The sequence below is a fragment of the Penicillium cataractarum genome (assembly GCF_028827025.1).
Source record: "Penicillium cataractarum strain IBT 29864 chromosome Unknown utg000002l, whole genome shotgun sequence".
Lineage (NCBI taxonomy): Eukaryota > Fungi > Ascomycota > Eurotiomycetes > Eurotiales > Aspergillaceae > Penicillium > Penicillium cataractarum.
In genome coordinates this window covers 1,980,075-1,995,008 of record NW_026622738.1, presented here as the reverse complement: position 1 = coordinate 1,995,008, position 14,934 = coordinate 1,980,075, and the positions used below count along the sequence as shown (strand labels likewise).

The following is a 14,934-nucleotide window of genomic DNA, read 5'->3' as shown; positions in this document are numbered from 1 at the left end:
GTGAATGTAGTAGCATAGATCCTTGCGGTATAATAATAAACTAATAAGGGACTAGCAGAGTAAACCTAGCTTCCAATCTGTTTTTCATGAGGTAATTGTCGACAATGTCGGGTATAGCGGGATTAGCGACAAATGACGCATGAGAGCAAGGCGGTGAAGCATCTAACGATGTGTGGGGGGCCGGGGCCAATAGTAACCGCGGGGCGCCCACGGCGAAATCGGACCTTTTTTTTGGTGCCCCTCCGCAAGAATGGCGGCTTGACTCATCTCGCCTTCTCCATCGTTTTCAAATTACATCGCGAAGCAATTGCACAGCACCATGGCTGTGGGATCCGCTTCGCTACAGGACCGCCTGGAGAGGTGGGCGCAACGCCTGAATAACCTCACTGTCTCTCCTCTTGCCAGGGATTATGATACCCCAGCCGATACCAAGCGGGCCATCGAGGCCTTTGAGACCCTCGAGCTCCCCCAGGAGACTCAATTGGCTCTGAAGAAGCTCTCCGGATCTTCGTCATCCGAGTTCACTGTTTTCTTGACCGCATTTGTGCTTCTGGTCGCTCGTTTGACCGGTGACGAGGAGTGCGTCATCACTTTCTTATAGCTCTGTGTGGGAATGGGCGGCTAATCATGACTATAGTATTGCAATTGCCACAAACTTGGCCGAAGACTCCCGCCCCTTCGTGCTTCGAGTCTTCTATGACCCTGCCGAAACTTTCAGCCAGCTCTATGCCAAGGTTGACAAGGTGCGCTATCTATATACCTACGGGCACTCGCTTCATATCTCTCGCCCCAGCAGCTTGGTTCTAACCAGATCTTGACATTTTAGATCTTCAATGAGTGTGCCTCCGATATCGTACCATTGGGTAGCCTTCGTTCGTACATTCAAGACAAGTCCAAGTCCGAACGCACTCCCATCCTTTTCCGATTCGCTGCCTACGATGCCCCTGCCGCCTCACAAGAATACCCCGCAAACACCTTCGATAGCACTGATCTGGTCATCAATGTGTCATCTGAGCTTGGCGCATACTACAACCAGCGTCTCTTCTCTAGTGCACGCATCGCCACCATCCTCAAGCAATTGGTTCGCATTGCCAGCAATGCTGCCGCAAACCCAGAGGAGGCCGTGGGCCGTATCGATATGATTACCGAGGACCAGCTTGCGCTTCTTCCCGATCCCACTGCTGATCTCAACTGGTCCAAGTTCCGTGGTGCCATCCACGATATCTTCGCTGAGAATGCGCAGAAGCACCCTGAGAAGCTCTGCGTCGTGGAGACCAAGTCGAGCAGCTCCCCCCACCGTGAGTTCACATACAAGCAGATTAACGAGGCATCCAACATTCTCGGGCACCACTTGGTTCAGTCCGGCATCCAGAGAGGAGAGGTTGTCATGGTGTACGCCTACCGTGGTGTGGATTTGGTGGTTGCCGTGATGGGTATCCTGAAGGCTGGCGCTACATTCTCCGTTATCGACCCCGCCTACCCACCCGAACGCCAGAATATCTACCTTGACGTTGCCCGTCCCCGTGCTCTGATCAACATTGCCAAGGCTACTACGGACGCTGGGGAACTGTCGGACATTGTCCGTTCGTTTATCAACGAGAATCTGGAGCTCCGCACTGAAATTCCGGCTCTCGCCCTCCACGACGATGGTAGTCTGACTGGTGGCTCCATCGAGGGCCAGGATGTCTTTACCCAGCAGGTCGACCTGCGCTCTCAGTCTGTTGGTGTCGTCGTTGGTCCGGACTCAGTCCCCACCCTTTCCTTCACCTCTGGCTCGGAAGGCCGACCCAAGGGTGTTCGCGGTCGCCACTTCAGTCTGGCATACTACTTCCCCTGGATGTCCGAGACCTTCAAGCTGTCCGAGAACGACAAGTTCTGTAAGTTCTTCCATCAAACTAGAAGTATCCGACTCTAATGTATATTCCCTTTGAAGCCATGCTATCTGGAATTGCCCACGATCCCATCCAGCGTGATATCTTTACTCCCTTGTTCTTGGGTGCTCAGCTGTTGGTTCCAGCCAAGGAGGACATCCAGAACGAGAAGCTGGCTGAGTGGATGCGCAACTACGGTGCTACCGTCACCCATCTTACTCCCGCCATGGGTCAGATTCTTGTGGGTGGTGCTTCTGCGCAGTTCCCGGCTCTGCACCACGCTTTCTTTGTCGGAGACATCTTGATCAAGCGTGATTGCCGCTCGCTTCAGGGTCTTGCTCCCAACGTCTCCATTGTCAACATGTACGGCACAACTGAGGTAAGGATATGATCTCCCTGCAATTTGATAGTTCCTCGAGGCTAACCAGGAGTAGACTCAACGTGCCGTCAGTTACTACGAGATTCCGAGCTACTCCAGCCAGGAAGGTTTCTTGGACACCATGAAGGACATCATCCCTGCTGGCCGTGGTATGCTGGATGTCCAGATGCTGGTTGTGAACCCCTTCGACCCGACCCGTATGTGCGCTATCGGTGAGGTTGGTGAGGTCTATGTTCGCGCCGCTGGTTTGGCTGAGGGCTATCTTGGCTCCCCTGATCTGAACGCCAAGAAGTTCTTGACCAACTGGTTCGTGAAGCCCGAGGTTTGGACTGCAAAGGACAAGAGCAGCAACGAGCCCTGGCGGGAGTTCTACGTCGGTCCTAGAGATCGCCTGTACCGTAGCGGCGATCTTGGCCGTTACACTCCCTCTGGAGATGTCGAGGTTTCCGGCCGAATTGACTCTCAAGTCAAGATCCGTGGCTTCCGTATTGAATGTATGTCGAGTCCCTTTGCTGACGTGCGGTGATGGTGAGGATTATTCAAGCTAACTGTTCGCTAGTGGGTGAGATTGACACTCACTTGTCCCGCCATCCCCTGGTTCGTGAGAATGTGACTCTTGTCCGTCGTGACAAGTTTGAGGAGCCTACTCTTGTCAGCTACTTCGTCCCTGATATGAGCAAGTGGTCAGAGTGGCTCGAGTCCAAGGGCCTCACGGATGATGACTCAGGCGAAGGAATGGTCGGCATGCTTCGTCGATTCCTTCCTCTGCGCAACGATGCCCGTGACCACCTCCGCAGCAAGCTCCCTGCCTATGCGGTGCCAACGGTGATCATTCCGCTGAAGCGTATGCCTCTCAACCCCAACGGAAAGATCGACAAGCCTGCCTTGCCCTTCCCCGACACCGCGGAACTCAGCGCTGCTGCTCCTCGTCGTCGCTCCTCTGCGATCCAGGCGCTGTCTGAGACTGAGCAAGCTCTCGCCCAGATTTGGGCTAAGCTGATCCCCAACGTGACTGCCCGTATGATCGGACCTGATGATTCTTTCTTCGATCTCGGGGGTCACAGTATTCTTGCCCAGCAGATGTTCTTCGAACTGCGTCGCAAGTGGCGTACCGTTGATATCAGCATGAGCGCTATCTTCCGTAGCCCAACCCTCAAGGGCTTTGCAGGCGAGATTGACCGTTTGCTTGACGTGGAAGCCTTTGCGACCAGTGACAAGGCTGACCAGGATACCAACGAGCCGGACGACGGCTATTCAAAGGATGCACGCCAGCTGGTCAACGAGCTACCCGAGAAGTTCCCCACCCGAACCGAAGACTTGCTTGCTACTCAGCCGACTGTCTTCCTTACCGGTGCCACTGGTTTCTTAGGTGCTCATATCCTTCGTGACCTCCTTACTCGCAAGTCGCCTTCTACCAAGGTCGTCGCCCTTGTCAGAGCCAAGAGCGAGGAGCAGGCTCTCGAGCGTCTTCGCTCGACCTGCCGTGCTTATGGCTTCTGGGACGAGGAATGGGTTAACCGCCTGGAAACCCCCTGTGGTGACCTTGGCAAGCCTCTGTTTGGCTTGTCTCAGTCTGTCTGGGATGATCTGACCACCCGTGTTGATGTGGTTATTCACAACGGTGCTCTTGTCCACTGGGTCTACCCTTACTCTACCCTCAGGGGCCCTAACGTTCTGGGTACTATCGATGCATTGAAGCTGTGCGCTGCCGGAAAGGCTAAGCACTTTGCCTTTGTCAGCTCTACTAGTGCCCTGGACAACGACCACTACGTGCAGGAATCTGACCGTAGCCTTGCTGCCGGTGGCAATGGCGTGAGCGAGGACGACGATATGGAAGGCAGTGCCGTTGGCCTTGGTACAGGCTATGGCCAGAGTAAGTGGGCTGGTGAGCATCTAGTTCGCGCAGCACGGGCCCGTGGTCTGAAGGCCGGCATCATCCGGTCTGGATATATCTTGGTAAGCTTTGACTGCCGATCGATCCGTCAATATCAGGATACTCGGATACTTACTGTTTCAAATAGGGTGACTCCACATCGGGTGTTTGTGTGACTGACGACTTCCTGACTCGCTTCTGGAAGGGTTGCGTTCAGTTGGGTTCGCGCCCCAATATCGGCAACTCCATCAATGCCTGCCCATCCGACTACGTCGTGCGAGTTGTTATCTCGGCTGCTTTCCACCCCCCTACCAACTCCACTGGTGTTGTCCACGTTACTGGACAGCCGCGTCTCCGCTTCAATGAGTTCCTTGGAGCTCTGGAGACTTACGGATACCCCATCAAGCAGATTGATTATATCCCATGGGCGTCTTCTCTGGAGCAGTACGTTAATGACGGCCAGCATAACGACAAGGAGTCTCAGCATGCACTGTAAGTAGTCTCTCCAATCCCCCCTCTGCTCTGAGCGATCAACTAAACGATTATTTAGGATGCCCCTTTACCACTTCGTGGTTTCCGACCTGCCTTCCAACAGCAAGGCACCCGAATTGGACAACACCTACGCCTCTGCCGGCTTGAAGGCTGATGCGGCCTGGTCTGGCGTTGACGCCTCTGCCGGTGCCGGTATTACCGTCGAGTTGATCGGGTTGTATGCCTCCTATCTTGTGGCAATTGGGTTCCTCCCTGCGCCCACCGTCGCCGGTGCCCGGCCCCTGCCCCCCGTGCCCATTACGGAGGAGCAAAAGAAGATGATTCTGAACGTGGGTGGTCGTGGTGGTGCCGCCTAAAGACTAGTGGTGTGATCTATATATTATAGCCAGTGGTGGCATGATTTTGGTTATGTAGAAAAGTGCTAGCATTTTATCTGCGAACGAATAAATTTCCAATTCAGCATTATCCCTCGGGTACTCGTAGACAGCGCCAGCTGCCAAGTGGTGCGCCATGTTTTCCTAGAAAATGTATAGATCGTCCCGGTCAACCAAAAACTGCAGCCGCCGATCCCGCCAACCAGCCATTTCTCCATTTCTCCTCGGAAAGAATCGCCCCTCCAAACTGCCAACCCGCCTTGGGCTCAGACTCTCCTTCCTTTTCCTGTTTCCTTCTTCTACTACACATTGATAAACAGTTCACTCTCCTGCTCCTCTCAGCCTTTTTTTTCTCTCTTCATCCCAATTTCACATCGAAGATAAATCCATCGCCATGTCTGAAGGTACGTGCACGGCCGGTCAACCTTTCTGATCATTTCTTGGCGGGATTTTCCTTCTTCCCCAATTCTTTCCCCAACATCTCTCAATTTCCTCCGCGGTCGTCGGATACTCGCGGCGCTCCCTCTGCAGTCAAAGTCCAGGGCAAGTTGGTGGCCGGGGTTGTGACTCTTTTCATACTCTTTTCTGTACTTCTACGTGGTGTCCGGTGTTTCATTTTCCTTCCTTCTCATTGGTCTTACCCCCGAACACCTGTTCCTTCACCCCACCGTTCGTCATGAGCGCTGCAGGACTCGCGATGCGATCTCGCTTTCTCGCTCGCGCCAGCGAGGCCGCTGGCCAGATCGCAGGTCGTCAGCCTTTGACACTCTCTTCCTCTCCTTTGATTACTGCCATGCCTCGTGTCTCTCCTTTCTCGACCTCCGCCCCTTCCTACTGCGCCAACCACAAACCCTCCGCACCGACCACACAAACTAATTCCACCGACTCGGACTCTACAGACAAGTACGCCGCTGGTCTGCGCAAGAACAAGGACTGGGCTGCCCAGACCGCTCGCGAGCACCCCGACCTCTTCCCTACCCTTGCCAATGGCCAGCAGCCCCAGATCCTGTGGCTCGGCTGCTCTGACTCACGATGTGCCGAGACCTCCATGCTCGGTCTCCTTCCCGGTGATGTCTTCGTCCACCGTAACATCGCCAACATTCTGCACCCCGGTGACCTGAGCTCGGGTGCCGTCATCGAATACGCCGTCAAGCACCTGCGTGTCAAGCACGTCGTGGTCTGCGGTCACACATCCTGCGGTGGTGTCGCTGCCGCCATGGGCAGCAAGCAGTTGGGCATCCTGGACCCCTGGTTGCTGCCTCTGCGCCAGGTGCGCGAGCGCAACCTCGCCACTCTGCAGAAGCTCTCGCCCGACAAGGCGGCTGAGAAGCTGGTTGAGCTCAACGTTCGCGAGAGCTTGAACGTTGTGACTCAGAAGAGCGTCGTGCTGGAGGCCATTCAAGAGCGTGGTCTCGAGGTCCATGGTCTGATCTACGACGTTGGCTCTGGTGTCCTTCGCGAGTTGGATACCTCCGACTCGGATGAGGCTATCAAGGCCCGGTTGGTGGCTTTCAAGACCGAGGCTTAAATATTGAAGACGAATACCATTTGGAAAGATTGAAGATATTTGGGGCGAACGGGGCACATGTACCTAGCATAAAGCGGGGGTTAGTGGAGTATACAGATAACTTCTTGCGGTGATATACAAAGTGATGAATGATGACCAGATCAATTCTTTTTTGTCAACCTTGTAAGGCTTTAACAAAATACGGGCTCCTTGCATTGTGTAACGTCAAGCATTGAGCCTTGGTAGATTGTTTGTCTGGGACACCCTAGCGTTGGACGATGACACCTTCCTACATGAACCTTCCAGGGTTACATGTAGTACAAGGTGGAGCAGTATTGAGGCTCTGTTTGTATAGAAACCATGCTCCGAGGCGATGCTGTGGCAAGGTTCTGACAGTCGCCCTCCCAAAAGAAGAAACAGGCACTGACTCTGATCCTGTTTTTTAACATGGAACGGACATAATCACCTCCCAATATCCAATAGCATCATGAAGATGCCAATACCCCGCCATTAAAGACCAATGGAGTACACTCCCTGAACTCAGCCCCGAATAGCCTAGGAATAGATGCCAACTAGCGGAAGCCTAATTCTAGTGAACATCGGAAAGAACGCCCTGATATGATCCTCTGAGCTGATAGGATATGCATTAGGCCGCAATGCTTGGAGCTTTGAGGCTGACAGGCGGGAAAGCCGCACATACCTGACAACGATTCAGTGAGACAACATCATACCCTAGCTGCTTATACAAGTAGTTGATACTATCATGCATATTTAAAATTGATCCAATGCTAGCAAAATTTATAAATTAGATGGACTTCTCCTAATTCTCCATTTTTGACACTCCATAGGCCTTTCCTTCTCCGCTAAGCATATTTCGGCGATCGCTGGGAGAAAGTGCATCTGGAGCTCCTTCCATACTTCTTAGGGTCTCTCTTGTCCATATCCCGCGTTCTTTCCGGCTTCAATCTACGTCCTGATCTATTCCTCCTCCGCTTATCCCGTCACAACACACAGTCTTTTCTTTCACTTCTCTCTACCATGGCGGAAGAAACCACCAGCAGTCCCATTACGCCTGCATCGGGTAAGTGAACAATGCTGGGCATATCTCAATACCGTGAGCCTCTTCGACTGACGTACACCGCAGAGAGATCAGACGAGCCCGAGATTGTGTATGCCCCCCGTGGATCTATCTGCGACGTCCGAAACCTTTATCAAACCCAGCCCGATGAAGATGGAGAGACATCGTGGACCAAGGACCTGCCCGAGACATTGGTCGAGCCTGTCGAAAACAATGAATCTGCACAATACGCACTGATCGTACGGAACATCAAATGCTATGATGGATGGAAGAGCCTCTCCATCAAGTCGGTTGTTGTGCAAAGCGAGCCTCTAAAGACCTTCTTGGGGAAGGTCCTTAAGGGGTACCCCGGAGTGACTGCTTCTCTTGACCATCTTGAGTTCACTCGGCCATTCAAGCCTCTCCTTCATCGGTGGGAGAACTTTGTCCAGCTTCGAGAAGAGGAAGAGCTGGATCCCACTACTAAAGAACACGTTGATCTCTTCCACAAGGTCTTTGAAGAGGAACTGAAGGGCATGCTTACGCGCAAGAAGGACCTGGTTCGCAACGGCGTCATCACACACCCGCTTATCTGGACACTCTTTGAACCCAACGACGTGGTCATCAGCAACGGCAGCACACCTCGGGCATACCTTTTCTCTAACGTGACGAACGGCCGGTCCGGCGAATGGGTCCTCACCTGCAAACACATTGACTTTGATGGCAAGAACTTCGGTTACAAGGAAGAGGAGTTCACCGTGGATTCTTTCATTGGAACTAAGCCCATCACGTCTCTGTCGGTCTATCCTTTAAAGCATCATCCTGAACAGGAAGTTGTGCGCAAGAACCTCATTGCCCGGGGAAAGCGCTGGGAGGAGCACAAAGGATACCATTACCGGCAATATGAAGGACTGGTCATTGGAACCTCGGATTATGGCCCACCCAGACAGTTCCACGTCAAAGGTCGTATCATTATCGACGCTGAGGCCTTCGGTGTTTTCCATTCACACGGGCCTGTCCGGGTACATGGGTCCAAGGGCATAGGAAAGGAGTTGACCGACGACCAGCGCATGATCACTTCCGACATGGTCTACGGCTACTCCCTGAATGACAAGGAATGGCTAAAATTTTCTATCCAAAACGCGTCGGATATTGAATGGAACTCTCACGCCTTTGAGTCTCTCGTGCTTCCTCGGGAGCAGCAGGACCTGAAGGACCTGCTTCTGGCCATTGCCAAGGCCCAGTCCAAGCAACTGGACAGTTTCGACGACGTCGTTCGTGGCAAGGGTCGTGGCATTATCCTACAACTCAGCGGGCCCCCGGGCGTGGGTAAGACTTTGACCGCAGAGAGTGTGGCCGAGGTGATGAAGGTTCCGCTGTACGCCATGAGCGCAGGCGACCTAGGTACCAACGCTGATGCTGTTGAGCACATTTTGAAGGACATCCTCCGCATGGTACCCAAATGGGGTGCTGTACTCCTACTTGACGAGGCTGATGTCTTTATGGAAGCTCGCTCTTCGACTGACCTGAAACGCAACGAGCTGGTATCGATTTTCCTGCGAATGCTAGAATACTACGAGGGCATCCTATTCCTTACAACCAATCGTGCCGAGCACATCGATCCGGCATTCGAATCTCGGATTCATCTGTCGCTGAATTACAAGGAACTCGACGCCACTTCGCGACGACACATTTGGAGCCAGTTCTTGACTCGCTCTCCCAACACAGTGACTTTCTCGGATGAACAGCTGGATCAGTTGGCCGTTGCGCAGCTGAACGGTCGACAGATCAAGAATACGATCAAGACTGCTAGCCTGTTGGCTTGGTCTCAGCAGAAGGAGTTGGGATTCGAGCATGTTCAGGTTGTGCTCAATCTACGGAATAGCAATGCGCTGAATATTAACTGAACGAGCTTCAGTGAGCTCGGCTTGGTTGGTTGTTGATTGAAGCCATATTGCTACTTTGCTGAATATTGCTATGTTGTATTAGTGATAGGAAGAACACAATCATTCTTACTCGAGAGAGCTCTTGATCAAGTAAGAGTAGTTTCACTATCAAGTAGTGCATGCTAGGCCTAAGCAGACAAGTAAAGGGTCATTGAGACCAGAAGTTTTGAGCGAGTGAAATATTTGGTTACGGAAATTCCTTGACACATGAGACACGTAGTATTTTTGGATCGTAGCACTAAAAAGGTAAAGCCCTCTAAGGCTATATAACTCAGCTCGCATTTCGAGTATTCGAGTTACATTCCAAGGCCTGGACTGCCACGTCCGGACGGATCATAATGTAAACAACTCAATTTTATACATCAGGAGACATTAAAGCAATGCTTCATTCTAGCTATTATGTCTTCTCTCCCGACGTCTCTCTTTCTCCAATAACGACAACCCCGTGATCAGCACCATTACATCAAACTGCCTCCCATAGTCGACATTGATCTGAAATTTGCCACATTTCTCCCAACTCTTAACTCCATTGTTCAAATAGACTGCAACCAACTCATCCGTCTGCTCGTCAATAAGTTTGAAATTCTTCGTGCTCAGCTTAGACGGCGTATCATTTCCAATACCGGCATTATGTGTTCGTTTCCACACAAAGGCCTTTCTCGCGTCTCCGTCCAGCGTCATTTCAATCCGATAGTGAGTCGTTAATTTGTACCGCTTCAAGTCTTCCCAGACGATATTAGGATCGTTTGAATCGCCAAATCCGACTTTGCAGTGCCGTGAGAAGTTGATGAATTTGCATATCGCGGCGACGGGGGCTTGGTCTGTTTCACCGGCGTGGTATGTCAGGTCAGGTTTGCCGATGGTGAAAGTTGAGCATCGCACGTATGCTAAAGGGGTTTTGTCTGCTGTGGAGATGGCGAAGTCGTTTCTGCGCCGTTTGTTGTATACATGGAATAGTCGTGATGTGGGACTAGATACCATGAGGTCCTCATCGTATGTAGAGATATTGTTTGAGTTTTGACGTTCTGGTTGATGGGCCATGTTGAGGGTGGTATCGGAGGACACTCCTTTTTATACGAGGATGCCCTCGATGCGTCGGAAATGAGCTTCGTATATGGAAGGAATGGAAGACACCATTTATAATATTATTTCTAGTGAAATGTTCGCCGGGCTGAGGGCAAAATACCCCACCGTGTACATGACTTCTAAACCTTATGGCTCGTGATGAACTCGAGGCTGACTGCAGACCTCGTGTCGGGTGGGTCGAACCTAGAACAGGGTGGCGGAGCACTTCTCTATGCAGCATCGCGAGATAGGCCTCTCTTTTTATTGCCGTACCAGGTTTTCACAGTCTCGCCATCGATTGGTAGGAATGGTGGAGCTACCAGTGGTAAGAATGTCGCTCGATGTTTGAAGTGGAAAATAATTATTCTCTAACTGGGTACATCCGTGGATGCGGCAGTGTGGCCATCGCCCGGATTGTAAAAATACCGAGCAGATAAAACGATCCGTTGGATGTTCTAGATATTTTAGCCTAGAGCATACAGATATAGAAGGGTATCAGCGCTAACACATTCATCCACAAGGTTATAGCACGAAATATCATGATATTTAGAAGCCCCAGCTGGACTGCCGTGGTGCAAAGCCGTGGACCGATACCTAGCTGTGCTATTCATGAGTTGTCATTCTCAGGGTCTATTAAACAGGTTCTTATATTCTACATGTCAAGGCTATACATCGGCGTCTATCGGGACTATCGGTGTCATGATTGGATGGCGCCTTATTGTGTCATTATGTCAAAACAGGGTCCTGTCTCAGTTGGGTACTGAAGCGTATTCAACGCCCCCGCTTTTTATTGTAGTTTAAATCTGACGGGCAGAGCTTAAACCCCACAATCTGATATGCGTTGGATACTATGCTAGTTCATGGTTACGACGTCGTTATATTCCAATTACTTCTCACTAGAGTCACTAGTAATGGGTTCATGTGGCCTGAGGCCAGGAATGACTAAGCCTGGGGTCTGCCCCGAGTCACCTGACTTGTAATTTGTTTGACTACCTTCGCCACCCCCTGAGAGAGTGAAGATCGACAGATTCTGAGAAATGGATAATTCCCTCGTGGTAGATGAAAGCGTTCGTGTTGAAAATAGTTCCTAACAGCACAATCTCATTGGGAAGGCAACCTCATTCGCGATTGGACGAGATCCCTGGCGGCTCGGTAGTTATGCTAGGAATTTAACCAGGGAGGGTCCATTTCCAGGGGTTTTACGCGTAAAGAACGCCCCGTGTCTGGAGTGATAAGCCGTTGATCTTTTCATGGGGTATAGCAATACGAAGAGTGGAATACGACTGTGTGTACTCCGTAGTTACCTCGTTGAAGCTTGATGGTTATGTGGATCCTTCATCAAGCGTCAACAATAGTTATCCTTGTATGGATTGATTGTTCGAGACTTCAGGTACACAACCGGACTGCGTCATTGGGGCCCAGACCAAATGCTTGTCGCGACCCCTAATTGGCCCCACTGGGGTCCAACCCAAACCTCCATCCCGTCTGACACTCTCCCTCCTCGCCTGCCCGCCGCCCCTCGGTTCTTCTGTTATGCGACCGGGCCTTCCGACTTATCTTTCGGCCACCTTTCCTCTCCTTCATGGCCAATTCTGTTTAACCGCGTCCCTCTTTTGAACTACAATGCTTTGGTTCGGCCTGTCGTTGCTGCTGTGCCTGCAAAATGTCGCTGCCTGGCACTCCGACGATGATTTGATGTCCTTTGTGACCGTGAGTGGCTGGTGCTTCGTTTTTGTGCCCAGATGTGGATGGTGGATCGGCTAATCTTCGTATTCTTGTCCAGCTTCCGGATGTGAGAGCCGTCAGATTCGACATCACCTACCAAGACCGCAGTCGTGTTGCGCCGGGATACTGGTTTGTCTCGCCGTATTTACACATCTCTCCGGATGAGCCCACCAGCCTGTACGAGCAGTACCAGGTTGGCCCGCATATCTACGATCAAGATGGGGTATGTTGCCCTCGATAGATCACCTATTTCTTGGTGTGACCACCGTATCAAGGCCTGACTAACTCAATCCTTCTGCTTACAGCACCTCATCTGGACCGGGTCGCCCATGTTCGACAATCATAATGTCTTCGACTTCAAGGTCATCCACAGCATTGGCAATGAACCGCACATCTCCTTAATTTCGCAATATTCCTACGACTCAAGTTCACGTGGATATGGAATGATCTTGGATAAAAATTATGAAGTATTCAAAAAGGTTCCTCTGCGACAAGATCTCGGCCTCTTCGATATCCATGAGTTCAATGTCCTCAAGGACGGAAAATCCGCCCTGACGACGGTCTATCTGAGGGAGGAGATTTCTCTGGCAGAATATGGTCGCCCTGAGGAACAGACTTGGCTGCAGACTGGCGGCTTCGCTGAGATCGACCTGAACACTGCCGAGGTGACTTACGAGTGGAGATCGTACAATCAGATCCCCCTGGCTGAGAGTGTTCACTATTCCCCTTATGCCGGGGTGGAGGGTCCCCCTGGCTGGGATTACGTGCACATCAACGCAGTCGACAAGAACGACAACGGCGATTATCTGATTTCTATGCGCTTCACTAACACTCTCTACCTGGTTTCTGGGGTGGATGGTCATATCATCTGGAGACTCAATGGACAGCATGGTGGCGATTTTGTCCAGGAATTTACTTTCTCAAAACAACATGATGCCAAGTTCTTGGAATCCTCGGGCACTCATCATATTATCTCTTTCCTGAACAATGCATCCGATGAGGAATTTGCCGAGGAGTCAGTCTCTTCCGCTTTGATCATCGAGGTGGAATCGGGGACAGTGCCTATGACCGCTCGGGTCCTCCACCGTTACAATCGCCCCGATGGCGATCTCACTCGACTTCGTGGTAACTCCCAGGTGCTTCCGAACCAGAACATGTTTGTTTGCTGGAGTCAAGGTGGCTATATCTCCGAGTTCTCGCTCGAGGGCGATCCTCTTATGAGTGCTCAATTCACCTCCCCTCGCTACTCCAACTATCGTGCCTACAAGTTCGAGTTCACTGGTCGCCCCCACACTCCTCCTGACGTTGTCTCATCCGTGGTCGGAACCGACGAGTCGAACTTGGTTACCACGTTCTGGGTCAGCTGGAACGGTGCCACCGATATCGCCCACTGGAACTTCTATGCCCAGGCATCCCAATTCAACAAGCCTGTATTGGTAGGCAATGCGTCGAAGACCGATTTCGAGACCATGTTCATCGCCAAGGGATATCTCGACTGGGTCACCGTCGAGGCCGTCGACCACAACGGCACTGCCTTTGGCATTTCGAAGGTGCACCGAACCAGCTTCCCCAACTGGGAGACCTCCGGGTGGAACGGGTACTCTTCCAGTCCTCGACCTCAAAACCCAGCGACCATCCACCAGGAAGACACTAGCACTGTCGCAGATGATTGGACCAGCGACGATGACCTTCTGCCGTCCGCGGATGATACGGCGGATGCTCAAATTCGCAAGGCCACGTTGACCTTGATGAACACGTACGAGACGATTCGCAGTATAGGAGGTCTTTTCGCCCTCATCTTGCTCCTGGCCTTGATGTGCGGTATCATGGCGAGCTATATGCTGATTCGTGGCTGGCGGGTCCGGTTATACCAGCGTGTTCCCATGGAGGAAGGAATTCCTGAGGAAGAAGCTTATCTCCGACCGGAAATGACCGATTGAGTTCCTCGAGGTAACAGGTTGCCTTGACTTACCATCGTGCATGCATGGGTTGCGGGAGTTTATGTGTACATTAGTGTTTTTACACTGGTATGGCGTGCTTTTTTTTCATTCGTACATAGCCTCCAAGCTGGTCATGTTTACCGTCTCAGCTGATCAATACAGCGCATCAATTGGATCTGTTTGCATGTCAACAATTTGATTTCGATTCCCCTGTTTGTCTTTAACCCGTCGAGGATGATAGATGTGCCCACACAACCCCGAGAATAACCATAGTGGACCTTGTCAAACCTGCCAGCTGCGGGGCATCCATTGATCAAGGGATCCATGCCCCTTGATGTTGCACTGACTTTTCATTCCAGGTCTTCCGTGAAGACATTTGCTGCAGGACTACGGAGTACACAGGCCGACGTTCGAGCAGCCGCCGGATTTCCGGAAACCCACCCGGTTTGACGATGCTATTAGTCTTCCAGCGAGGCCTGCACCGGCCTAGTATGCAAGCTTGATCATCAGGTCTTGTCTTTGTTGGGTCGAAAAATGCATCTCCGGGTCTGGCCCACCGATTACATGAGAATAACTTGATGAGGGTCGCAAGGGATTCCCGGATCGCGGGTCTCGGGAATAATGCCACTTTTATTCCCGAGACTCCATTCCCGGCTCCTTCCCTCTTTTTTTTTATTCCCGCCGATTCTATTTAGGTCTTTGGGT

The 14,934-nt window shown here is 51.7% G+C and overlaps 5 protein-coding genes across 5 annotated transcripts; 4 read left to right on the top strand and 1 right to left on the bottom strand.

Annotated features, from left to right (window-relative positions):
* Nucleotides 1-319: 319 nt before the first annotated feature.
* On the top strand, nucleotides 320-4,971 carry aarA (L-aminoadipate-semialdehyde dehydrogenase; the record flags this gene model as incomplete). Its single annotated transcript, XM_056695727.1, has 8 exons — nucleotides 320-579; nucleotides 638-743; nucleotides 827-1,877; nucleotides 1,934-2,250; nucleotides 2,306-2,744; nucleotides 2,810-4,206; nucleotides 4,272-4,615; nucleotides 4,674-4,971. 8 exons carry the CDS (start codon nucleotides 320-322, stop codon nucleotides 4,969-4,971), a joined length of 4,212 nt encoding a protein of 1,403 aa, XP_056557939.1.
* Nucleotides 4,972-5,665: 694 nt separating this feature from the next.
* N7496_002795 (carbonic anhydrase) lies at nucleotides 5,666-6,517 on the top strand (the record flags this gene model as incomplete). The annotated part of the gene is made up of 1 exon (XM_056695726.1): nucleotides 5,666-6,517. The coding sequence occupies one exon, from the start codon at nucleotides 5,666-5,668 to the stop codon at nucleotides 6,515-6,517; it is 852 nt and encodes a 283-aa protein (XP_056557938.1).
* Nucleotides 6,518-7,534: 1,017 nt separating this feature from the next.
* Nucleotides 7,535-9,460, top strand: N7496_002794 (ATP-binding protein; the record flags this gene model as incomplete). The annotated part of the gene is made up of 2 exons (XM_056695725.1): nucleotides 7,535-7,577; nucleotides 7,641-9,460. 2 exons carry the CDS (start codon nucleotides 7,535-7,537, stop codon nucleotides 9,458-9,460), a joined length of 1,863 nt encoding a protein of 620 aa, XP_056557937.1.
* Nucleotides 9,461-9,889: 429 nt separating this feature from the next.
* N7496_002793 (uncharacterized protein) lies at nucleotides 9,890-10,540 on the bottom strand (the record flags this gene model as incomplete). Its single annotated transcript, XM_056695724.1, has 1 exon — nucleotides 9,890-10,540. The coding sequence occupies one exon, from the start codon at nucleotides 10,538-10,540 to the stop codon at nucleotides 9,890-9,892; it is 651 nt and encodes a 216-aa protein (XP_056557936.1).
* Nucleotides 10,541-12,187: 1,647 nt separating this feature from the next.
* N7496_002792 (uncharacterized protein) lies at nucleotides 12,188-14,229 on the top strand (the record flags this gene model as incomplete). The annotated part of the gene is made up of 3 exons (XM_056695723.1): nucleotides 12,188-12,274; nucleotides 12,348-12,512; nucleotides 12,595-14,229. 3 exons carry the CDS (start codon nucleotides 12,188-12,190, stop codon nucleotides 14,227-14,229), a joined length of 1,887 nt encoding a protein of 628 aa, XP_056557935.1.
* Nucleotides 14,230-14,934: the final 705 nt, after the last annotated feature.